General features: G+C 42.3%; 2 protein-coding genes across 2 annotated transcripts in view; one reads left to right on the top strand and one right to left on the bottom strand.

Annotated features, from left to right (window-relative positions):
* Zc3h14 (zinc finger CCCH-type containing 14) overlaps positions 1-16,238 on the bottom strand; it is a 37,256-nt gene extending 21,018 nt beyond the window's left edge. The window contains exons 1-9 of the mRNA XM_032908247.1: positions 16,081-16,238; positions 15,757-15,799; positions 10,337-10,451; positions 7,732-7,772; positions 6,663-6,858; positions 4,988-5,417; positions 4,154-4,314; positions 3,673-3,773; positions 1,171-1,326 (exon numbers count right to left, since the gene is read on the bottom strand). Of these exons, the coding sequence (XP_032764138.1) occupies positions 1,171-1,326; positions 3,673-3,773; positions 4,154-4,314; positions 4,988-5,417; positions 6,663-6,858; positions 7,732-7,772; positions 10,337-10,451; positions 15,757-15,799; positions 16,081-16,116 (1,279 nt within the window). The 5' untranslated portion in view covers positions 16,117-16,238. The remainder of the gene's footprint in view (positions 1-1,170; positions 1,327-3,672; positions 3,774-4,153; positions 4,315-4,987; positions 5,418-6,662; positions 6,859-7,731; positions 7,773-10,336; positions 10,452-15,756; positions 15,800-16,080) is intronic.
* An 8,178-nt stretch (positions 16,239-24,416) lies between these two features.
* Positions 24,417-26,656, top strand: part of Ptpn21 (protein tyrosine phosphatase non-receptor type 21) — a 57,004-nt gene continuing 54,764 nt past the window's right edge. The window contains exon 1 of the mRNA XM_032908246.1: positions 24,417-24,631. The gene's annotated coding sequence lies outside the window, so the exon portion shown is untranslated. The remainder of the gene's footprint in view (positions 24,632-26,656) is intronic.

Genomic DNA, 26,656 nt, shown 5'->3' with positions numbered 1-26,656 from the left:
TTAATGGTTTCTGAAGAAAGTCACTGGTAGGGCACCCACATCTATTAGTGGTGGAGATCCAATATCTTTTAGCATGCAACAGCATGATCATAACCATTGGGCTATTGACAAGAAGAGGAAATAAGGACACAAAGGTGGGAGAGGCTGGGAGCTGGGTGTTGGATCTTGAAGAAGTTGGGGGAAGAAAGGGGAGTAAATACAAAAAAAAAAAAAAAAAAAATACAGTGGTCACCAGCCGACTGATCAGAGTCAACAAGATGCTAATAAGCTATAAAGGCAGAGAAGGTATTTAAATGTATTTTTCAACTTACTGCCACTCTACAACTTACAATGGCTTTACTGAGAGCAATGCAATCACAGATCCAGGACACCTGTTAAGGTGTAAAACAAGACAAGTCTAAACACAGAGCTGGGCCTGGGGATGCACACCTGTGACCTTAGCACTCAGAGGTGAGGGCAAAGCATGAGGGTAGCCAGAGGTGAGGGCAAAGCATGAGGGTAGCCAGATTCAAGCTCAGCCAAGGCTAAGCAGCTGCTTCAATTCCAACGTGAAATTGTGAAACTTTCTTTCAAAAACAAAATCCAAAGAAAGCAAAGCCACTTGACAGACAATAAAAACAAGAAGAGTAAAATTATCAAAAAATATGTTCCTACCACAGAAAAGTACAGATTTCCAAATAAATGATATATAAAAAAAAACCCATCTACAAAATGACTGACTTGACTGATTAGCATTGTCATAGTGAGATTTTAGAAACTAATAGTAAAGGAGAACAAATTAAAACTTTTAGAAGGAAGATAAACCCAGACCATTTGCCAGGTTAGACAAAATCACTCTAGTCAGATCAGCTCAGGAAAGAGTGAGCCATTGTAAGAAGTAGGCAAGCTAAGAGAAGAAAACAGGTAAACAAAACTGTGTAAGAGCAAGGGGAACCCGTGTCTTTTTTTTAAAGCCCTGGAGGTGGGGGTGAGGCGAGAGGGATGTCTCGGCAGTCAGGAGCACTTGTGGTTTGACTGAGATCAGTCCTCAGCATTCACATGGCAGCGCAACTGTCCCCGGGGCACCTCAGGCACCGCTTTCTTCACACTCTAACCAGTACCCACCATGATCTATCTGAGAAGGTTTAGAATCCCGTGGGTAAAGTGTAAGATGAGATGGTTAGCTCTTACCTTGAATTTTTTCTGTATTATCTCCTTTTGCTTCCTCTTCTTTAACTGGAGGACTTATTCTGGGGGCCCTGTTTTGCCCCTGGACCATTTCTGCGAGCAATTCTTCTTGAGAAGTTCGAGTTCTAGGAGCAACTGGAAGTGTCTGTTTCTGTGGAACTTTACATAAAGCAAAAGAAAGGAAAATACACCCATGGTTACAATTCCATAACTCTGTGGTTAACATCACGTGTTAAATACAAATCCCATCCTCGGGCTCAGAACAGTTAAGATATTCAAAACAAAAGAACTACTGTTTTTCTTATAATATTCTCAAGAAAGACCTTCAACTTATTTGCCTTACTTGTGTATAGGCAGCATCTAAAGCTTGAATCTTGGCACTCAGGAGGCTAGCACAGTGGAACTGCAGCAAGTTCTGGGCCAGACTGGACCACATAATGAGAGTCCACTTTAAAAGCCCAAAGCAAAACAAACAAAAGTGCGCACACACACTGGAGTGTGTGTATGTCTGTCACGTATGAAATAAGCAGATGCAGTGATCCATGGTCTCACAAGTGATCCAAACTGCAACTTAAGTAGGCAAAGAATGAATTGTTTAAATGCAACTTTTTAAAAATTCTTTTGTGTAGATCAAGATGGTCTTGAATTTACTACTAAGTTCAAAATGATCTTAATCTCTTGCCTCTGTTTCCCAAGTGCTAGGATTACAGCACACAGAACCAAGTTCAATGTTATCTCTTGAAATGTCACAGAGGGATACTAAACTTGCTTGGGAAATAAGTCACACAGAGACTTTAGTTCAAGCAATGTTGCCACTGACATAGCTCAAGACTTAGTGTCACTAGCTAACTAAAGTTAGAAAGACTTAGTGTCACTAGCTAACTAAAGTTAGACACTGTAGAGAGGACAGTTTATACAGCACTAACATAATTCACATTTAGGTTTGCTATGAACATGTTTCTTTTACAATTTTTTCACTAAGAGAAGGGGTGTGGTGGTGCACACTTTGAATCTTAGCACTTGGGAGGCAGAGACAAGATGATCTCTTTGAGTTTGAGGCCAGTGAGCTCCAGGACAGCCAGAGCTACAAAGAAAAAACATGTTTCAAATAAAACAAAATAGAACAACCACCAACTCCCACCCCAGAGATTTGCTCAGTAATATGCTGCCAACTGGGCCTCCAATGATTTAAGGGTGAGCGCCTAAAGCATAGCTGTAACGGGTACATTTTTCTGTTCATGGCTAGTTTCCTTTTGGCACTAGCCAGAACCAATGTCCTTTATTAATCTGTGAGTACTTAGAATGATTTCTCAGTGGGAAGGCACATTAATTCTGCAATAGCTGTTCTTCCAGAGGACAAAGGTTCTATCCCAGTATCCACATGGTGGCTCACAACCATCAGTAACTCTAATTCCAGAGGATTCAGTGTTCTCTTCTGCCCTCCATGCAAGCAAAAAAACCTCATAAACATAAAATTAAAAAAGCAAAGTTTTCAAGATCATGGAAATCCTTTAAAATTCTTATTCTAAGCAACTGCTGTATCAGAAGAGTGAGTGTAAAGAGGTAAACCGTTAGAGCAGGTGCAGGCTTTTCCCTAATCTTCTTTATTCTATATGCTAAAATCTATTTAATTCAAGGGTAAATGAGAGATGAGAAGAAGGTAGATAAGTACCAAAAATTGTTCACTTCAATTCAAGAAACCATGATGTATGACAAAGGGCAAACAGAAGAATACTGTGAGAACATCCACCAAATTCATAGTAAAAACTTGAAGATAATTTCAGAGCTGGTAATTTGTATCAGCGGAGTACCACAGAATGTTACACTGGCCCCAGCAGATGAAAAGGTGCACAGAATGTAATAGCAACACAAAGCACTCACCACTCCCAGTTTAGAATGAGCATTCAATAAGAAAATTTTGTTATAAAGACTTGATACCTCAAAATTTAACATCAAACAATTTCAGAGCTTCTATTTTAATTAGGTTAAGAACATAATTCTCTGCCTGGCATTTTATTACTAGATTCCACCAAAGGAAAAGAGACTGGTATATTCATATAGCGGTTTTAAACATGTCTTTCTTGGGTCTGGGGACGTGGTTCAGGGGAACAAGGCTTTCTGAGCATGCATAAGGCCATGTGTGAGTTCACTCTGCCCAGCACAGCAAAGAAGTAAATGTGCATTTCTCTACCGTAGGAACTATTATCCAATTTTGCTCCTTTTATACATAAGTACATATAAAATATGGAATTACATGGTATTAATATGAAAGCCTCACTTTTGTCAAAATTCCCTTTATAATTTGTGGATATTATCAAGTTTATGCATGTGAAGATTTTATTATGCTCAAAGAACTGCTATGACAGTTTCTCAAACTGGTAAAATCTTTTAAAACCATGCTGGTTTTAGTACCTAATAGGAATCTTTACTTTACACATTAAGACAAGCGTGCTTAACTTAAAGAAGCAATCTTTTACCAGTACAAACATACTACATTGAAATTACCTGCAGGATAGTTAGTTGTTTTTGTTACAGACTCTTGAGCTTCAGAGATAGCCTTCAAAATTAGATTCTTGTTAGCTTGTTTAGAAGGTGGAAGAGAAGGTCTAAAAGAGTTTTAAGAAAAGGTATTTTTATAATGTTTTAAATTTCAGTTCTTTATTATCTATTATGTCGTTACTATATAGCCTGTTTTAAACACAGCAGTTATAGTTTTTAGAACATATCAATTAGCTTTTTCAAAGATGATTCTGTATTAACATTTTCTCTCTCTAATTTCTAGTAGTCTCTCCAATTCTCTCCAATTTTAAGCAAGCCCTATTCCAAAACCCAGGTGATGCTGTTGGACAGCTTAGTATCAGAGCACTTATCTACTATCAGCATGCACAGCACCCATGTTTCTTCCCCAGCACTGTCAAAGAAACAGACGAAAACCCTGTGGCTACATCAAGCAGTTTAAGATTAATTTACTGCTATGGTCACATACCTCCTCTCAGGTTTTGCTGGTACTGATACACTGCTGGACAAGCTTCCTACCCGGGTCCCATAATCCTCATCTTCTTCCTCCTCTTCTCCATCATGGCTAAATCTTTTTACTTTAACAACTGAACTTACCACAGGCAACTTTCTCTTCCGAAAGTTTTCCTCCTACAATGAGATAAATTTAAGCTTACCTTGCATTGAAGTTCTACCACAAGAATATTTGTTTTTATTTTAAGATGAACTTAAGAACTGAAGAGTGGCTTTCTTATAAAAAATGAAAATGCCTCCTGAAATAGCTAACTCAAAAAAACTTTTTAAATTCTAAAATTCTAGATTCTAAAAAATAAATTAAAAAAATGTTTAAAAAGACTTATTTATTCATATATGTAAGTACACTGTAGCTGTCTTCAGACACACCAGAAGAGGGCATCAGATTTCATTACAGATGGTTGGGAGCCACCACGTAGTTGCTGGGATTTGAACTCAAGACCTCTGGAAGAGCAGTCGGTGTCTCTTAACCATTGAGCCGTCTCTCCAGCCCTAAATTTATTTTTTAACAGTTGCACACAGCTCTGTTAAGGGAACTATTAAAAGTGAGTTATGTGGTTGCTTAAACCTAAAACTGACACCCTACATAGATACCAAAAAGAAAAGCTAACTCCAAATGCCAGAGTCGAGAGGCCCGCGTGCATGACATAAAAACCCCTTTAGAGAGCCAGTCCGAGAGGAACTGTGTAAGAGAAACACACAACGTGCTTAGTTACACAAGTTATATTTGGAATCTGCAACTGCCAATCTCTAGCCTAGCGAGCCAGAATCTACATAAATCTATACAAACCTCAATATTCATTTTATCCAAGTTGTTTCTGAAGAAGGGGCTATAAGTATCTTCTATGCTGCCAAGTACTTCTGGTTCACACAACCGTCCTGCTTCATACACCTGGCTGCTCTGTCCATCCAGCTGCTTGGCAGTGTGGGCACTGCTTTGCTGCTGCTGAAGTTGCGGCCTGTTTAAATGAGTACCAGTGTCTGCATTTCTACTTGCAGGTGGTCGATAAATTTCTATAGAAGGGCGAGAAGAACCGTATGTAAGTGTCACTGTAGGTTTTTTCTGAGATAAGGGATTCTCCTGCACAAAATTGAGGTCTTCATCAATGAGATCATCTGGTTCTGGCTTGATGTCAATCACATCTTCAGAGGGTGCTGGCTCCCTCAGAGGTTTCACTGTTGACATTAGCCGGGTGGAAGCCCCATCATCATATGAATGTCTATAAAGGAAGAAAAGCACAGCATTATGCCAAAACTATTATCCACTAATCTTCAAAGAATATTTATTCAAAAAAATTTCTAATGAGGAAGTGTAGAGTTTTTAAAATATTCACTACTTTCAAATTATAGTCATTCTTTTAAGTTTTAATTTTTTTGGAAACAGGGTCTCACTATGTAGCTCTGGCTGGCTTGACATACATCCACCTACCTCTACCTCCCAAGTTCTGGGATTAAAGGGCTAGAGGGCTCAGTGATTTTGAGAATTGGCTACTCTTCCAGATAATCCAGGTTTCATTCCCAGTACTCACACAACAACTAATAGCTATACATAACTTCAGTTCCGGAGGCTCCAAAGACCTGTGGAGAACTCCATGGGCGCTACAAGACATGGTGCACAAATACAGACATCCATATACATCAAATGAAAAAAATTTACAGGTTTATACTACCACGCCCAGCCCTCATACTTTAAATTTTTATTTACTAAATGTCAAATAAAAAAAAAAGCACATTCTGATCACCATTAGCTTATTCAAAAACTTGCTCACAATTGGGTATGGTCTGAATTGGAAGGAGGGTAAGGAGATGGCCAGAGCATTAGTTACTCTTCCAGAAGATATGAGTTTGATCCCAGTACCCAAATGGTGACTCCAGCACCAAGGATCCTATTCTTTTTTCTGGCCGCTAGAGGCACCAGATATGCATAGGATTCACAAACATGCAGGTAAAACACCTATACACATTTTTAAAAAAGGATATGTTCCATACTTGCTCATGTATTCAATACTTGATCCCTAGCTCACTATGCTCATTTCAAGGCTACGGATCCTTTTAGGAGGTAGAGCCCAACTGGCCAACACAATCACTAGTGTGTAGGAACAGACCATTGCTGATAATATCCAACCCAGGTTCTGGTTTAGTTTTCTCTGCTCCCTCATCCACTACAATGTTAGGAATCTCTTTCATATGGTTTTGCTACCACGACTCTATAGTCTGCTGCTGGGATGAACTAAGAGCCCTCTGAACTTTGAACCAAAAACAAGTTTCCTCCTCCTCCTCTTCCTCCTCTTCTTCTTCCTCCTCCTCTTCTTCCTCTTCTTCTTCTAACATGTCAAATCAGGTATTTTGTAATAATAAATGACAAGGAATAACTAGTCCATGATTATTTATTTCCAAAAATTGCTGAAAATAGGAACTAATGGATTTATACACCCATCTGGCTGTAGTAGGCACGGGACTTTTACCTGACGTTAGTGGATTTGTGCTCCTGTGAACTTGTAGAAACTCTGGAATCCCTTTTCTCAGGTCTAGAGCTAGAAACGGCAAGGGGAGGAACGGCAGCTTCATGCCTTCTCTCATCTCCCCGACTAAAACTGCTCTTGTTTGAAGGCACGTTACTATCAAAGATGCTGGTATCAGGAGACTTTAGACTAGAGGGCTCTGCAAAAGAAAACACATGATCCTGGTAATTTTTTCCTTATCCCCCCCCCCAACAATTCAAAAGCAATATATTTAATATAGAAAGGATTTTCTTTTAATTAATAACTTCAAGGTCTGTTTTTTGGGTTTTGTTGTTGTTGTTTTTAAAAAGGCAAAAAACGAGTTTCATGAAGCCCAGGCTGACTGAATACTAGAAAGGATGACCTTGAACTTCTGATTCTCCTGGCTCTACCTCTGGAGTATCAGGGATGCTGAGCAAGTACCACTTTTGCAGTTTTTCAATGATAAGGACTAAGCGTGGGGCTTTTCAATGGAGTTATAGCTCTAGTTCCTCAAATCTGATAGTTTAATAGCAGGGCTGGAGTTTATTAAGAGATTTTAAAATAGATTTTAAGCACTAGGGGTTAAAAGGCACTTGAGAGTATGGGCATGGGATTTTTAAATAAGAAGACCCTCAACAGTCAATTATTATCATTATATTGCAAGAGTATTCACTTATGTTTTAAATACTAGGTTACTTATTGTGTGTGTGCACTCATCTCATTCCACATTGCTTTTAGTAGCTGAATGGTATTCTTACACACCATAATAGTTTACCTGGTTTATTATCACCAGACCTTTAGATAACTTTCAATTATAACGCAGTGAGGTATCTTTAAGGTTAAAGCCTGTGCACATTTATGATTGCTTCCTTCGGATACATGACACTGTTGCTCAGTACTGTCAAATCACAGTACTCTTTAAATTTAAATGAACCACTAATTCTAAAGTTACCAATGCTCTTCCACTACAGCATAAATGAGTAACTTTATAAAGGATCACATGCTGTAACAAGCAGAGATTTCAGAAAGCTATCAATTTTATATATCTTACCAGTTGTAACAGAACGAAGTTTATCTAATACACCATGGAGCCTAAAAAACAAACAAACAAACAAACAAAACACCTTAACAAAAATTGTATTCCAATTGCCACTCTAAATCTGTTGACATTACATCTAGATTAGCTCTTTCAAAAGCATTTAATGATATTAAACCAAACTTTCCAATCACACATTACTTTTTCTTTAAAAGGCCTTACATGAATACCAAAGAATAAAAAAAAGCAACTTTTTCAATATTTATCCTCTGGAAGAGGAAGAAAAGGAGGAGAAAAAGCAGCAGCAGCAGCAGCAGAGCACCACCCCCACCACCCCCACCCCCACTGCCCCACCCCCCGGTAAGGAAGACGGCTCAGCAGCATAGCAGCTAAATTACTAGAAATTGAACTTATGGCCTTATGTAAACCGTACAAGCACTCTAATATCACTGATACACACCATAGCTCTCTTTTGTTACTTTTTGAGACAGGGTCTAAGTTGACTAGGCTGGCCTTTAACTTGTGAACCTCTTATCTCAGCCTCCCAGATAGCTAGGATTACACTGTGTTGTCAGATCCAGAATGTTAGAAATAAACACTTACAAGGCCCTGGGTTCAACTGCCAAAACCAGAACCAAAGAAAAAAAAAGACAAAAACATCACCTGACAAGTCTTTTTTTTTTTTTTTTTTTTTTAAGATTTATTTATTTCATGTATGTGGGTACACTGTCACTGTCTTCAAACACACCAGAAGAGGGCATCGGATCCTATTACAGGTGGTTATGAGTCACCATGTTGTTGCTGGGATTTGAACCCAGGACCTCTGGAAGAGCTGTCAGTGCTCTTAACCTCTGAGCCATCTCTCCAGTCCCTGACAAGTCTTGATTTAAAAAATGTCACCTTGCTCCCCAATAACTGAAGATCAAAACAGCTTATGGTAAAATAAGAAAAGTATCTCAAACATATAATACTGTTTATTACAGCTGGTGTGTGTGTGTGTGGATGGAGTGGGGAGACCTCAGTGTTAAGTTATAAAACTGATAGCAAAAAACACCAGAACAGGGCTGGGCTGGGAGAAGAAGAGAAGGACGAAGGATGACAGACATGTGACAACACATGACTTTACACACTAGGTTCAGATGTGACTAGGTTCAGAGTTGATTCCCAAATCCCATAAAAAAGCTGGGCGTTGGAAGCCACCTGTAATACCAGCACTCATAAGGCAGGATCTTGGGACAAGCTGTCTAGATAAACTAAAAGTAACTAGTAAGCTCTGGATTCAGTGAGAGACCCCCTCTCAACAAACAAAGTGGAACGTGTTCCAGCAAGACACCAATGTCAAATCAGGCCTACAAATATAAAAACACACATACACATGCATGTGTGCACATCTTGTGTATTTACATATGCAAACACATACATATACTAACAAAGAACAAGTAAAAATTGCTATAGTCTGTTGAACACTCGTAAACACTGGTGAAAGTACCAAAGTGAAGAAATGATTCATTGCAACTATACATGTGAAACTGCATTTGTAGCAAGATGAGAAACTCATTTTGATTCAGCAAATGGAATACTGGTTTAAGAAATTTCTTACACAGTCCATTAAGTCATGTGAAAAAGAACCTACCAGGTCATTCTTCTGGTTTAGATTAGCTGAACTGAAAACTCAAAGTGATCTAAAGGTTTAACCAAAGGCCAGCTCACAACAATGCTTATAAACGAAACAAAGTCTTAGACCAGAGATGACTTTAAAATAGAAGTGTTCACAACCATAGTATAATTTCTTCAATCAAAAACACCATGAGCATTTGAGAACTATATTAAGTAGGGTATACATCCACAATGTAAGATCATTGTACTGTTGATAATGTCTCCAAAACTGAGCAATATAAAGCAGTAAATTCTGCACAGATTTTCAAAGTAGTATGGCCATATGCAGTTGCCAAAGAGACTATGAAGACTGTCTTTAGGAGTCAAGGCATGAGCAGACACTACTCCCTCAGTGCCTCCAAGTCAAACTAACCAGGCTAAGTGCTCACTCAGCCCTGCCCCATCAGCTTTCCCTGTAGCTGATGGGTCATGTGGTTTGATAAAGGGTAGTACAAATCATGAGTCATTTTTATATGCAAAAATCAAGTTGCTCAAATTCCAAACTGTGAAAGTGACTGAGATGTTTGTCAAATGAGCACATGCATGTGTCAGGAAAAGAAAAATGGCTTAAAATAAAAACAAAACGAAAAGAAAAAAATAAAGGGGAAAAGCCAGCCTAGATCAAAATGTGATGTTCACTGTAAGTGGTTGTGCCTGCTGTGGCGCTAGTGGCAATGATGAACTGTAGAAGGTGACAGATGTAAAAATGGCTAACATACATCAAGGGCTCCTATGGTACTGGCATATCTGCTTGCACTCTGTATGCAATGGCTAGGTTATCCTCACAATTACATATGCAGGTGATTTACAAGTCCCATTTACAGATGGAGAAGCCTCCAGAGGCTGTGCTTTATAGCTCACAGCCAGCCTCTCCACAATGAACCTCACGGACTGCAGAGCATCTCTTTCTAGACAGAATACCAACTCTGGCTTTGCTCCAAGGCACAGATATTCAGAAACATACCATACGGTGAATCGAATTGTGTTGTTCCCTAGAAACAGGGACAGGTCCTCTGTCATTTGGTCCTGACTTTTCTTGTTGGCCACCATCACCATAATGTAATCAGGAAGTTCTTCATCTATTTAAAAGGAAAAGTATACCAAATTTTTAAATGTCTTCTCAATATTTGTTTTTGCTCAAAATCATTGTGCTTGAAAACAGAGAAGTAGCCTTGATAGCTCAAACTTCACTCCAACAGAGGCTGGAGAAGAAAGCTCAGCTACCATTTTCCCCTTTACCCCACAAGTACTTCCACTTTTAGAAGGCCAGGAATTGGAAAAAAACTGATTCATTTCTAGTTATAAAACTAGGCATACTGGGTCATGGGGAAATTGGGGAAATGTACTGGTTTTTTTAAAGAAATCTTTTTAATGTCCTTCAACTTCAGACACTTCTAGAAGTCCCCAATAACTGATTGCATTGTTTAGTTTCCTGTTCAAAACAGTATTCATGTCACTTAGAGAATATACTTCTTTCTACTCAGTAAAGGTTATTTACTTTACTCCATGTTATAAACTTCTAGCAATACCACATACACTAAAACTACACAAAACTCTATAGCAGGTATAATATCAAGAGTTCAGTTATTAATACCAAAGACCAAAGGATGGAGAACAGTTAAATGGCAACTCAACTTCATTCATCCTGACAGTGGCAACCCTACACATAACTGCAGGTAAAAAGCCCAAGGACATTTTAATAAGGAAGCAAAGTCATGAGGAAATCTAATTTCTTTTTGAGAAAAGTCGGGGTGTGTGTGTGTGTGTGTGTGTGTGTGTGTGTGTGTGTGTGTGTGTGTGTGTGTATGTGTGTGTGTGTGTGTGTGTGTCTGCCTCTATCCCAAGGGGGTAATCTTAAAACTCATGATCTTCCTCCCTATGTCCTCCCAAATACTGAGATATTGACATACAACTCCACACCCAGCTTCAAACACATCTTTATGAAAATTTCCTAGTATCTAAAATACTCATAATTTCTACATGAACAGAAAGGTTCATCTGCCAGAAATTTGTTTCAAGGGAAAAACATCTAGGGGCTAAAGACATGGCTCAACTGTTAAGAGCACTGGCTGTTCTTACAGAAGCCCTGGGTTGAATTCTTAGCACACACATGGCAACTCACAACTGTCTGTAACTCTAGTTCCATGGGATCCAACACCCTAATACAGACATGCATGCTAGTGCGCATAAAAGTAAATAAATCATTTTTAAAAAGAAAAGGTAAAGATTCCAAACTCTTACAGAAGCTGGACCAAAAGAGAAGGCAGTACTTCGAGGAAGCATGCAGTAAGTGAGAAAATGAAGTAACAAGTGCTCAATCTTTGTTTTGCTAAAGTTTCAAAAAAAAAGCTCCCAATGTACTTGTACTACATAAGCTAATCTTTATTTATATATCATACCGTGATCCAACACTAGTAACTCAGGGTAAACAGATAAGACTGCTGAGATACAGGTAATTTTTCTTTCACAGTACCAATGAAATGACTGCTGTCACTATATCAATTTATAACTCTACAGTTTTATAAGATCAGTGATTGTCTTGGTATAGAACGGGGACAAGGAAAGGCATTAAGAACAGGTTACAAAGCCAGAGTAACTATGTAAATTTAGGAAGAAGTATGAATAAATATGTTCAGTTCTTTTTTTTTTTTTAAAGAGATGCTAGTGATTCAAGCAAGGGATCTTGTGTATAATGTTAGGCAGTCTCTAATGAGCTATACCAAGTCCAGAAGATTTATCAAATTGACTGGTGATAGTTTTAAGAGGATACACACCAAGATATGCCAAATACACTTACATAAAAACACACATATGTGCAATATAAACTATCAATCATTTCTCAGCAAAGCCTTTAAAATTCACAAGTTGTCTTCTCAGTAGATAATGCAATGATAATTAAGAATCTAGTGCAAAATTAGCATCTGGTCATAAAATATTCTTCCAGAGTCTAGAGAGGTCTCTGAAATACATTCAAATTAGCCTACTGGTTTAGAAGACAACAGTAATCACTGAGAAGGTTCAGAGAAGCTCTCATCTCAAGCACATGAATGAAAACTGAATTGTCACAGCTACACCACTAACTATTTCGCCTGCAAGGAGGTTCTTCTTTGTACTCCACTTTGAAAAATACTCAAATATTTATTGAGGGATTGTTTGCTTAACCTTCCAGAGCTCTGGGATTCTTTTTAAGCATAAGGAAATAGGAGAAACTGTGACTACCAGCAGGGGCGTGACTGTAACCCCAGCACCCAGGAGACTGAAACAGGAGGAGCAGCTTGAGGCTGGCACAGCTACGTAGCAAGTCAGCTGGAGTGAGTGACCCAGTATAAGACCCCATCTCTAAAAACAAAAGCTATCGTGTTCTGGACAGTGAAATATACCATCTGCAAATAAGGTAACTAACTTAAGCATAAACAAAAGACTTTGCTTTTCTTCAGAGTTGAAGAATGACATTTGTTAGCTCAAATTATGAATATTAAACTGCAGGCTTTCCTCTAGAACCCAACATGAAACTGTTAATCTTAAGGAATTTCCATTTGGGAGTGCAATGGTGCTAAGAGTTTATGAGGGTCCTAGGTTTAAGTAAAGAGGAAGAAGAAAAGGGGTACCCATAGAAGAAAAGTTTGAAAAGCAGCAGAAGGGAAGAAGCTGATGGAATGTGAAGACTCACTGGCATTCCACAGAGGCTCTGGCTCTCAGCTATTCTTCAGTTAAGTATTTTCATAAAGTTTAACAGAAGCACCAAGAACCCCAAACTTAAGGTCCCAATCATCAACCTGCTGACAGCCACTAATGTAGCTCTCTCCATATTTCATTTATTTATAAAGAGTAGTAATACTGCCATCCATCCCAGCAGTATTTTCAGAAAGAAACACAACTATAAGGGAATCTTTTACAAACTAAAAAATCTTTTTTGGAATTTCTGAACTTCAATGGCAGTCCTGAATGTATCTTAATAACACACCTGGACTTCACACTGGCCATCACTAACAGAGTTGTACATGTGCAATGCATCTCTCACAGCAGGAACCCACTAAGCATTAAAGAAAAAAGCAATTAAAACTAATAAAATTCTGGTTCAGCTTTATTTCTCATATCCACGAGGAGTTTTGCATCAATCCTGAAAACACCTGAAACCCACCTTCCAACCGTCGTGTATGAACTAGTGATTCTTAGCGTCTTCAGTCTCAGGCTCCTTCTGACTGATGTGAACTGTACCTACTAATATTAACCATGTAATCTAAAATGGAGAATTTTTAAAGGATTTAATTATCAATGTACAGATTATAGGCTAATAGCTTAATTATATTAAGTTGATGGTTTTCTAGAGGCTAAAGTTTCCCAAACAAAAAGCGTAGTTCTGAGGATGGCCTTGCTTCCTACTCCATAAATCGCTTTGGAATCATGTCCAGAAGACAAATGGACTCTAATCTGTCTTTTGCATTTAATCTGTGATAAGGTTGTTTAATATTGAGGAATGTAAAGAAAATCTAGTCCCATAAATATGTACTTGGAGTATTTAACAGCCTCTCTAGAGCTCGTGGATATCCTGATACTACACTGAAATTCACACTGTGGTTTATTAGCGGTACGGAATTTAATATAACACCACCTAACTCTCTGTACTGTTACAAGAAAATCTACCTATACAACCTTTATTGCCTTTTACCTTTGCATAATGTAATGTGTGGTGGTCACTTAGAAGGTGCTAGCTCACTGGTGAACCAAGGTATTTCATTACATGAAATCACACTGTTAGTGCCTCCATAATTTCATCACAAAATCTTTCAGTTCTGGTAAGCTCTCAAGTTCACAGAGGTAAACCCAAACTTTCAAAGTTTTAATTTTCATTTGAAAGTTCAACTTGTCATTGGCAATAAAAACTATTGGCTTTTTTTCAGGCCTATAAGTTCACGAAACCAATTTATCACAGTTTAGAATGTAAAAGGTTTTCTACTACTGTGATAAAACACTGTGACCAAAAGGTTTATTTCATCTTATAGCATATGGTCCATCATCTAGGGAGATTAGGGCAGGAACACAAGGCAGGAACCTGGAAGCAGGAAGGGACGCGGAGACCATGGAGAAGTGCTGCTCACTGGCCTACTCTTCCTGCTTTCCTAAAGCACCCAGCAACACCAAACCAGGGTGCCATGCAGAGAAAACTGGACCCTCCCATGTCAATCAATCCCACAGACCAATCTGGTAGTGGCATTTATTCAACTGAGGTCCCTTTGTCCCAAATGACAATAGTCTGTGACAGATTGACACTTCATAGCAGCTACCTTACTTGGCAATCGCTAATGCCTTTTCTTAAAACAATGGTATCAGCTCAGTGTGTGTGTGTGTGTGTGTGTGTGTGTGTGTGTGTGTGTGTATAAAAACTGCTTTACTCTGTAGACTGTAAGCTGGCCTTGAACTCACAGAGACACTCCTGCCTCTGCCTCCAGAATTCTGGGACTAAAGGCATGGCCTCACAGCTGAGAAGCCAGTTTTAAAAACATTATTTTATCTGTCTCACTGATAACACTGTAGATGGAACTGACTTTTAAAAAAAACAAACTACAATTTGACCAAGAGTTCTAGTAAACTCTGGTGTGACCTTTTAAACTCACTTCATACAATCCAAGTGTAAACATAGTATCATGTCGAATTATCTAACTATTATGAAAACAAATTTGACTCCAGAGGTCAGTAAGGGTCTCAGGCCTGAATTACTACCTTAAGGTACCCATAATTTACACCTCAAGCCACCATGAGTGGAGTCAGACAGGCCTCTTCCCCCAACCCTATTCAACTACTCAAAGCCTTTGTTTCTATTTGTACAACTGGGATATCATCATTTACATTTTAATGGCGATTTTTACTTTATATGTGTAACAGCTAAACACTGCCTAACCCAGAGTTAACACACTCATTCTGGGGGGCTTGGGGGAGAGGGGCAAATGAACTCACCACTGTCAGGTTCGAGTAGGAAGAAAAAAAAAAAAAAAAAAAAAACCATAAAACTTACTGAACCAGCTCTGTAGCAAATGCCAGAAGCAACTAACGTTCATATCCAAAATGACGAAAGTAACAACAGGAAAAACAGTACAAGATTCGGACAAACATGGGTCAAAAAAACCCACCACCAACAACAACAACAACAAAAAACCCGACAGCTTCAGAAGGGGCAAAGGCTAGACTATTTCAGAATAACGTCTTAGACGGGAGATGGGGGAAGGGAACTCGGGGATGCTGCTATAGATGGTTCAATGAAACGACAGTAGAGGAAACCAGGGATTTCAAGGTAGACCACCCAAAGGGCTTTGGGCAGAGTCACTCAGACACAAGTCAGCTACAAGCCCTACATTATATTGAGGCGAATGACGAGAATCAACTTACCCACGTAAGCTCCTAATTCTTGTAATTTCCCCTTAATGGCACTCTGAGGGAGAGAGAAAACCGCGACAGTGAGAGGGCAGCTCCGCGCCCCCGGGAGGAGGGGGAGGGGATGCCCGCCTCCCGTTCCCCGCGCGCCGTGCTTTCTACAGCCGCCGCCCCAGTGGCTCTCAAGGGCCCGCCGGCGTCCCCCGAGCCGACCGCCGCGCCTGCGCTCCGTCAGAGGCGGCCCGCGCGGAGAAGACGCGGCAGGCCGGGCCCACCCGCCCCGTTACTCCTGGCAACCGCCTGCCCGCCATGCCCAGCGCCCGCCGACGCGGGCCTCACCCGGATCTTGCGGCTGATCTCGGTGCCGATTTCCATGGCTCGGCGGCGGGCGGCCAGGTCAGCACTGCGCGGCGCCTCGGTTACCTGGAACCCGCCGCGGGCTGCCACCCTGCAGCCTGCCCCCCTAGGCCGCCGCTCCGCCTCCGCCGTGCGCGTCCCCGCCCCTGCTGGCGCCCCCGTGCAAGTGGGAGCCAACGCGCATGCGTGTGCGCACACGCATGCGCGCGCAGTCCCGGGCAGGGGGCGGGGTCCGGAACCTGTGCTCTGGCGACCACTGCTGGTCGCGCAGAGGACAATGGCCTACAGGTTACCTGGTTTCACCTTGCTCTTTCTTGGCCTGGGGAGCCTTTCTTCTTCCCTTTCATGGTTTCTCATTTGCAAATTTTATTCCACAGGTAATCAGGATGAAGTAATGTATAGCCTTGATCTGAGTTCAAGTCTAACCTCAAGTATCACTATGGGATTGATATATATTGTCAAATGACAGTAAAAAGATTATTTTCTAGAAAAGAACTATTATTACACTTGGTGAGGTGGGGGGGGGCAATATTCAGAACCCATGCATCATGACCTTACTTTAATCCTAGAGGGATTTTTTTGTTTTTTTTTTTGTTTTTTTTTTTTTGAGACAGGGTTTCTCAGTGTAGCCCTGGCTGTCCTGAAACTTGCTCTTAAAGCCATGCTGGCCTTGAACCCAGTGATCAGCCTGCCTCTGCCTCCTGAGGGCTGTCAGTTGCAGGTAACAAGAGTGGCACTACCACCCTCTAGTGTTATAACACTCTGTAATGTTGCCAGTGTGAGTGGGAAGTGGGGCCCTCTAGCGTTAGAGTCGGTTTGCGGGCCTCGGATACTGGGTCCCAGCCCTGAATGTATTAGAGCTCCTTGGACCTAGAAGTTGGGGTTGCAGCTCTCAATCTCATCTGGGATTGCAGCTTCCTACGGGTCCCTAGGTATTGGGATTTCTCCGTCCATAGTGGCAGCCGATTATACAGCTCTCAGCCAGGTGCCTGGCACACTTGGCCCTGTGACCAGGACCTGCAGGTTCTCTTCTCTGGTACTTCATTGCTTTCTACTCTCAGCTCTGGGCCTCTCCTTACCCCTCTCAGCCTCTTACCTTACCCTGGCCACTCTTAAACAGCTCCCTCCCTCTTCTATCTGCTGTCTCTCTTTGGGCCCACAGGGCTGAAAATGGGTCAGAAAAGAGAGCTTGAGAGAAGCCTCTTGTTAAGCCCACTGTTGTAACCACAGGGAAAGCTGCTCCTGAGAGTGTCCCCCAGGCCTGAACAGTCTATATAAGCAGACTCACAATGGGATGTTTGGATTAATCACAGCTATTTGTTTTGGCCAAGCCCAGCCATATGTTGGACTAATCACAGCTTTGCCTCTTAGCACCAATTACAGCTATCTCTCTGCTAGACCACAAGGAGAGGAGCCTGCCCTCTGGCCTAGGAAGAAATAATTGCAGGTTTGTTTGAAGTTCTTCAAGGCTCGGGATCACAAACTATCAGGTACAGAATCTTCCCAACAGCCCCTTGTTGGAGCCGAGCCTTCAGGAGCTGGGACAATCCGACCCGACTGCAGCCTTCGAGTAAATGTTTCAAGGTGTCTGTGGACTGTCGGTGCTGATCTAAGAGCAGTCTGGCTGTTTGTTAGACTTCTTCATTTAAGGCATCCAGAGCAGCAAGGGAGAGTTCAATGACTGCTAATAGGTGTTCAAATTGTTCAAACCCTAACGTTGCTGGCTTATAGGAAAATGAACATCGGAAGGCATGCTCACAACGCAAATTGAAAGACTTTGAGTGACTTTAACAGATTTGAAAGTTCTTTAGCATACTTGACACACAATAGAGACAAGGAGGTCAACCCCTCACTTACCTCATGTTGTCATCTCCATGCTAGCAATGACTGACACTCCCATCTCTAACATGTTCTCCCTGAAACCCACTCCCAAAATTTAGATAACTGTGTCTGCTTCATTTTCTCCTGAATCCAGCATTTTCAGTGTAAATTCATCTTTATTGCCTGCAACTCGGATTTATTTCTACACTAGATTTCTTTAATTCTCCCTGTTCCTAACCATGAGAAACATGGAAGAATCCTTTTCTAGAAGAGACATCCAGAAAAGTTTCCATTCTCCCCACATTCCTCCAAGTCTCTGAGTGGTTTGGAGTATGTTTTGGTTTTGATTTCAGTGTTAGCTTTGTGGCAGGGCCACAATGTTTGTACTCAGATTCCTGTTCTGTCTGCCTCAGCCTCCGAGGTGCTGGGATTTCAGACATGCACCAACTATGCCCATATTCTTCTTTAAAAAAAAAAATCTTTATTGGTTCTTGTGAATTTCACATCACACACCCCATCTCCCCATCCCCTCATACCTGCCCTCCACCCTTGCAACCTCCCCCCAGAGGAAAAAAAAATCTCATTTAGAAGCTGTATTGTGTCCCACAGTATTCCATTTCTTTGCTTGTAAATGTTCATTGGAATAACTCATTGGTTTAGTACAAGGCCTCTGGCTTCTGCTACTCTCTCAGTATTGGGACCTCACCCGGACTCCTCTCAGCTATCCTGTTGTTGCCTTGTGTCATGGAGACTCTAGTTTTGGGTCTGTAGGACTAGTTCCTTCATACCCTCCAGCAGTTCATTGATGGGGTAGGTTTTGGAGCAGGCCAATTCAAAGCTCTGGATCTGGGCCTGAGCGGTATCTGATCTCACGCTGTGCTGACCAACAACACCCACATCCAGGGCCAGCTCTCCTGAGTGTTTCAGCTGGTGAGGGACAGGGCCAGTGGTCCCACTCTCATAGTCCCGGGGCCAGCTTTCCCATCTGCCACCCTGTCCCAAGTGACAAGGAAGGGGTGGATTATGCCTAGCTTCTTAAGAACTAGTTTCTACTAGCCAGCTCCTGCTGCATAACCGGAGGCCACAGGTTTAGCAATTTAGGACACACATGTGTCTTTTCCTGCACTTTCCATCAATCCATCTAGCAATGCAAGCACAGCTTCCTTGGGTCTTAAGCTCAGAGTCTCAGCAGTCTTCCGCGGAGGTGGCAGACAGGCTGAATTTTCATCTGGAACTTGACTAAGGAAGAATTTCATTCCAGGCTCATTAGCAGGAAATGATTTCATGGGACCCTTAGGAGCAAAGGCTCCATCTTTTTTGCCAGCTACAGACTAGGAGCCGTGCTCTTGTTCCATGCCAAGAGCCTCATCAATATGGCTGCCCTCTTAATTTATAAAGATGTACTTCCCCCACCCCCACCCCCACCCCCAAGCACACCCTGGTTCCTCTGTTAAGGACTTACGTCTCATTCAGTTGGGCTTAACTGGGTTAGGACCTTTTTTATATCTCCATAATCCCTTGTCCTCACCATATCCATTAATTAAGTAATCTACACTCCCAGGGATTGTAGAAGAGTAGAAATCACAGGGCTACCTGGGATCCAGCTGCCGTAGGCCCCTTGACCTGTGACAGTTCTTCTGGTATCTATGAGGAAATGGATATGATATCTTAGGTTTTCTACTGTGACTATCAATGTATGTGCTCGTCCTCCCTAGCAAAATGATGGCCTGAGTACCAGGTGCCTTTTGTATTTCTATGGAAGTTCTTTCAGAATGGTAGACTCATAATAAACATTTCTCAAATACTTGTAGGTTAAAAGAAATCAAAGGCTTGGTTTGCAAAAGCATTTCTCCTGGGTAAATTCCGAGGCCCTAGAGTCATGAAACATTGATGAGAAAGGGAGGAGCAGGTGACAGAGAACGGGACCCTGGGGCCAGGATGTCTGGGTTCAAGTGCGACTCTGCCACTCTCTGAGGCCTTAGGCAAGAAGCTTCTTTTCTTCGCGCCTAGGTTTCCTCATCTGTGGCACAGATATAACAGGCTTCCCCATTCAAAACTTTCTTATAAGGTGGAGGTAAGTTAATATTTGCAGGGCATTTCGAGCTGTGCCTGGCTCGCAGCAGCATTATGTCTGTTGATTAAAAATTAAATGCCTGCACCGAGCGAGACACTGCGTTTGGAGCCGGGGCGCACAGATGAGCAGGACCAAGTCTCTATGCTCATCTCACAGTTCAAAAGCCGGGTAAGTTTTCTTTTCTATTCCTTTATCCACCATTCCACAGCCAAGAACAGGAACATGTTTTTACCATCGTTGCACCTTAAACAGGTCGGCATCCAACAATTGTGTGAAAAAGAGCCAAGAGTATTTTCATTAAAAAGATATCCAGAGGCCTGGAGAGATGGCTCAGTCAGAAAGGTGTTTGTACATTAAGACCTGAATAACCCTAGCACCCCCATGAAAAAGCCAGGCATGGTGTTTTGTGCCTGTAATCCCAGAATTGGGAGACTGGACGTAGGATACGTAGGGCTTGCTGGTCAGCTAGTCCAGGGACATGAGCAAACCCTAGGTCCAGTGAGAGGCTCGGCCTCGGAAATAAGATGGAGAACAATTGAAGAAGATATCAGCACTCACTTCTGCACACACACACACACACACACACACACACAGAGACAGAGAGAGAGAGAGAGAGAGAGAGAGAGAGAGAGAGAGAGAGAGAGAGAGAGAGAGAGAGCCTATAGTTCCAGCACTTGGGAAGCTAGGGCAAAAGCATCATGAATTTAAGACCAGCATGGCTACATAGCAAGATCCTTTCTTTCTTTTTATTCATAAGAAGGAATTTATTTAAAGTATTGAAGACAGGGTTGACGGGGTTCTCTTTTAGACAACCAGCTTGAAATTATGGGACAGGGAAGTGCAGGCTGTTTGAGAACTCAAACACTCAGATCTCAGATGAAGAGGGGTCAGAGCCATAGAGTACCCCACTAAGCCAATGGCACTTAGGGGTTGGAGGAGGCTGCTCAAGGAGCTTCTCTGTGACATGGAGCTTCACAATCCACATCCTTGAAGGGCTGAAGGATTAGCCTTACAAAAGAATAAACCGCCCCATGACAAACGGCATATTTTTCTCCGAAGGGACAGTATAAGAGCCAGATCACAATGAACTACAGTGCCAACTAAGAGGGTTCCTGGCTGCCTTCCAAATAGAGGAGAGAACTGAAAAAGAACATTGGTCATGAAGTTAGCAGGGCCCGGCTCTACAGAGCCTTACGTTCTCTTAACAATGGTACCCCTGTGCCCCCAGCTCCCCCAGGACTACGTTTCAGTAGGCTTTTATGATTATGTCCACTCTGTGTGTGTGTGTGTGTGTGTGTGTGTGTGTGTGTGTGACTACTCTGTGTGGAAGGAGGGGGCTAGAGGTGGTGGGGTTTTCCAGCCTGGAATGCTTTTCTTTTCCTCGTACTGACCTCGTATTTGTCTTTCCAGATTCAAACAGAGGGTTCTCAGAATGATTAACCAGGCACTATCAATCCATTAGGGTTATACCCTTGTGTAAATTTCCTTCCTTACCTAAAATCATATCTTCACCCATTGTTCACAAGAGAGTCCCCGAGAGGGCGGGGCATGCATTTTATCTTTCTCCATGCAACACCTGGCTTCTAACACAAACAGAGTGAACAGACGTTTCTCTTCAGTACTGACCATCAAATGGCATGTCCGCCTTTGGATCAGAATGTCTATATGCTGGGGGCCTTGGAGTAAAAGCATTTGCCTCTTGTGACGCAAGTCTGGATACCGGAATTCAGTCTCCAGAACCCAAGCAAAGGCAGAAGGAGAGAACCAACTCCACACAGTTGTCCTCTGACTTCCACACATGCAACATGGCTCCCGACCACCACCAATAACAATAGATAAAAATTGTTTTCCAAGAACCCTTAAGTATTGGAGATTATTTTTATGTCAGTCACTCTTGCTATGAGTGTGACACCATTGTTGTAATATTTCTATGAGGTCCAGGAGAAGTGATCTTTAAAATCATCATTCCTAAAGTTGTGGAGGTCTCGGGCCTAGTGCACAGGTGAAGCAATTCCTACAGTCAGGATCTTACAGTGAATGGTAATTTATACTGGAGGATGAGAAGGGTGTTCACCAAGATACCAAAGCAGACTAACTTAACTCCTATGAAAATACTATTTGAGGAGGGGGAGCTGGAGGCATGGCTGTCGTAAAGAGTGTGCACTGCTTTCTGCAAAGGACCCATGCTGGGTTCCCAGCGCCCACACTGGGCCTGCTGTAGGGAATCCAGTGTCTTTTTCCAGCCTCCAAAGACATTTGCACTTGTGTGCACATGGCCCACACACAGACAAACGTGCACAAAAACAAATCCCTAGACACTCAGCAGTGGATCACCCAAACCCGTGTCCTTCCTGCTTGTCGCTTTGTCTAATGTCATTTTAGGTCAGAGCTTTCTTTCTACAGTTCTGTCGAAGACTTATTTTTAACTCTGTGTATATGTGTGCACGGGAGAGGAGGGTATGTGTGCACAAAGTACAGGGCCAGGCAGAGGCTGGAGGTGTTGCAGCTGGCATCACAGGTGGTTGTGAGCCACCTAAAATGGGAGCTAGGAACTGAACACAGGTCCTCTGAAAGAAGAGCCCTTGTTCTTACCTGCTGAGTCATCTCTCTAGCCCTCTTTCTAACTGTATAATTCAGTAAGAATTACTTTCAATCATAGAAGTGTGTATGATGCACCACTTTCTGGGCAATAAGATGTAGGCGTGTGTGTGTGTGTGTGTGTGTGTGTGTGTGTGTGTGTGTGTGTGTGTGTGTATAATAGTCTGTAAGGATACATAGGAACCAAGTAACGACCTCCAGAAAAGCTGAGTGTTTAACAGGCAGGGCAGGGGGAGACTTTCACTTAACAATCTTGTTGTAAATGTTGGGGTTAAACCATATAAGTCACCTCGCCCCCTTTTGTAGGAAGTATTCAGTAATAATTCATACCTAATCATTTGTTCTCATGCCATGCTATGGGGATGTTTCTGCCAAATTAACATGACTGAGGGAAAATAGAGCTTAAGTGCATGGTTGGTAAATGACATCTGTGGACTGTGAAGAAGTTCAACTCGGTTGTCTAAAGCACCACTTGGGTTTTATGATCATTTTCTATTTTTAAAATTCTTTCATTTTCTTCCCGATTCAATTAACACGTTTTTATTTAGTGCCTACTGTCTGCCCAGTACTGCCCTCGGAATTCTAAGAGGTATAAATGAAGCCTCCACGAAACAATTTATAATATTCCTGCCAAGAGCGGCAGCCACAGGGTGGCTAGAACTTTTTCTGTCTTGGAAGTAGGGCTCTGGATTGAGTCGGAGAGACATGGAGGGCTGACATAAATGGGAAGGGGTCTGGATGCCCTGGCTGTCCCCTCTTTGATGGGGGCAGAGGGCATGCTGGAGAGAAGAGAGCAGTGACTGTGGCCAAGGAGGCATTCTAGACCACCCATAGAGGTCTGGTAGCTGAATTTCACTGTGAGCAATCACTGGGAAGGACTGACAAACCCAAGGGAGAGGTAACCATGGGAGTAGCACAAAGGGAAAGAACCCTGAGGAGATGAAGCCAGGTGCCCACGATGAGGGTTAGCAAAAATACAGTATAATAAGCATCAGCATCGAGGCCTAGAATGGAGGAAACGCTTCACATATATTTTACTCACGTTTACTGGATAGTGATCCTTATTCCCAGCTTATAGGAGAGGACCCAAGTACACAGAGGCTAGGAATGTGCCAGTAAGAGCTGGAGCTGGGGTTTGAATCTCAACAATCTGACTCCAGAGCCTCCATCCTCAATAGCTCTATTCTGCACTGAGTATGCTTACAGCTCTCCTTGGGGGACCATGTTCCCGAGGAGGTCTTAATCCTCTGGAGTCCTGGTGGGGCAGCTCCTCAGTTCTCTCAGCGCTACTTGCATGGTTACCTCTTGGCAGTAGTCCTTCCGGGTGGTTCCCCAAGGTAAAGCTGAGCTATCAGACATTTAGGGGAGATCTAGATCCCTATAGAGTGGATTCTGGGGAGCAGCACCTCCAGCCCACTCCCCATTTGGGTCAGCTTCCCACTTCTCTTTAAGTTTAGAGTTCCTACAGAGGAGCAGGCACTGGAAGGGGGTGGGGTGGGGTGCAGAAAGTTTTGAATGATCTCCAGCAGTGTACAAGAGTACTCCAGTAACCCAGTTACTTTACAGACCACCACCTAATAACGCAACCGACCCTTTCTACCTGGACTCAAAATAACCTCCCCTTCATCTCATTTTTTTTTCTTTTCTTCAAAGCTCTGCTTTATTTGGAAACTTAAAATAACTGGTCACACGGTTAAAAACAGCAGCGGCGCGCCCCCTCCCCGGCGGCCGGCCGCAGCTGTCCGGCCTCCCCCGCGCCCTGCCGCCCGCATTCCAACTCTCTGAGGTCACGCGCCGCCGCCTCCCCGGATCCGCGCGCCCGGCCCAAGGGAGGGACGCGGGCCCCGCAGCTCCGGCCCCGGCCCCTGAGCTCCCCAGCGAGTGCCGTCGCGGCCCGGCTGGTGTGGGCAAAGCGTGCGGTCGGCGCGCGGGTCCGGGACACGAGCGGGCGAGCGCTAGCGGCCCCGGCGGCCGCGCGGAGCCCAGGGAGGCGGGACGCAGAGCCGGAGCGCGGCCCCGACCCGGCGGGAGCCCGAGCAGGTGAGGCGCGGGGGACTGGAGCAGGGGCGTAACAAAGAGCAAAGTCTTCCTTTGCCAGGCTTGCTCTGATCTCCTAGTCATTTCTAAAAAGAGTCTGGAACTTCTATTCCGGACTCCTCCGCGGATGGCTGCGGCTTAATTCTGGATCAGGGTTTGAAATCTTGGGCATATTTGTGCCTCTCGGAATATGTGGAGTATGAAGGTTGCTGTATAACTTTGGCAACAAGGGACAAAAACGAAGAACTGTTTGGCAACTCCTTGTTTCGGTTTTGGAGCAGGGCGTCTTTACTCCTGGAGGAAGAATTCTTGGATCTGCAAATTCCAACTTGTGATTTCTGCAAACCCTGTTTAGATTGGCTGCTCTGAGCATGCTTGTCCTATCCCCAGCCCCCGCGGCCAAGAAAGCCTTACGATAATAGAGAATGTTAGAAAACACGTTCTGAATCTTTATGAGCTCCAAGGGACCACTGCAGTATGTCTAATATTACTAGCCGATGTTTTCCTTTTTCTTTCTTTTTTAGTTTTGAGCAAGACAACAGTTTCACACTGAAAATAGTTGTTTTGTTTGTAGGCCATTTAATTATAGATTATCAATGTACAAATGTTCTGCGAGAGACATAGGATTGATTTAAGGCACTAAGATATAGATGTTCTAAAAATGTCAGACACTTTTTTTTTTTTATTGATTATTTAGTGTTAAAGGAATAGTGCGGTGTTCCATGAACAAGTGGTAAGTGACTTGAGGTGTGGTATCTGGTGAGACTCAGCGTTAAGGTAAACGTTGGAAATCTTCGGAAGGGTATATGGCTAAGAAAAATGGACTCGCTAACAGTGCAGACCACCTTTTGTAAACTTGTGAAGCAGAATTTAATATGTATCTTTCCTTATTCTATAATGGAACAGTTTTGTAGAGAAATTATTCCCTTTTTTTCTTTTTAAAGGCTCTTATTACTCCATTTCATTTACTTGTTGGCACCTAAATCTATCCTCGCCAGAGTATTTTAAATTTCTACCTCTTGGCTGTAATATGCAAACATAATTTATGGCATCATTGAGATATATATTAATCAAGCATTGCCACAGTCGGCTTTATACGAGTAATCAAGAAACCAGACATTCTTAGGAGAAAAATGCATGCAAATATAACAATCAAATTATAACAGTTGCCAAAATAAAAAAGAGAAAACATTGGCTTTTCCTCCTCCCCAATGCTGTAAAACATTCCAAATCTCAGTGACAACTGGAATTTTGAGTTTGCCTAATCAGAACTTAGGTTAATAATTAAGTTATATAGTATAGTATACTGTGTTGAAGGCATAGTTCCATCTTTATAGTGAAGAAATTAAACACATTTGACAGTATATAAATCAGATGTCTTCCCTTTGGACATGCGGAACTTTTTAAATATACCTCGATGTTTCAGTTGCCACCGTTTGAAGTCTGAAACCTACAGGCTTATGAGACAATACTTGGTATTCTACACTTTCATTGTTGTTTAGGTCTAGGGAAGCACTATTAGTGTATCTTATGGTTAAAAGCTTGTTGAAGTTTTTTAAAGTATTTTCATTTTCTTGATTTTTTTTCAGTTTTGCTCCATTGTTTATACTCTAGAAACAGCAAAGAATATTGAAAAATATTGCGACAGACTCTATTTTATTATAGTACACTCCCACCCCATCCCCACACCTCCAATTCCTTCTATGGAATAGGGCTTTTAACCAAGTAAGGCATCCAGCAATTACTAACATAGTGCTATAGGCTTCCCCTTTTGCTCACCCTGGCCTTCTTCATCCCCAAGTTTTTTAAACTTGTCTTTCTGGAAAGAGAGGGGGAGCTCTCACTAGAGAGCTTCAAAAAAGCAAAACAAAAATTTTAGGAACCTTGACCATGTCCCTATTAGTGATACAGCTCTGAATATAATTATAGATGCCTGCAATCTCCTTAACGACAGAGACGGCTTAGGGTTCGTCTTAGATTTCCTAAGATGCTCATTACAGCCTTGTGCTCAGAGAGGCAGAGTACATT

The sequence above is a fragment of the Rattus rattus genome, chromosome 7, assembly GCF_011064425.1.
Source record: "Rattus rattus isolate New Zealand chromosome 7, Rrattus_CSIRO_v1, whole genome shotgun sequence".
NCBI lineage: Eukaryota > Metazoa > Chordata > Mammalia > Rodentia > Muridae > Rattus > Rattus rattus.
Note: the sequence above shows the minus strand (reverse complement) of the source record. Positions and strands in the feature narration are given on the sequence as shown.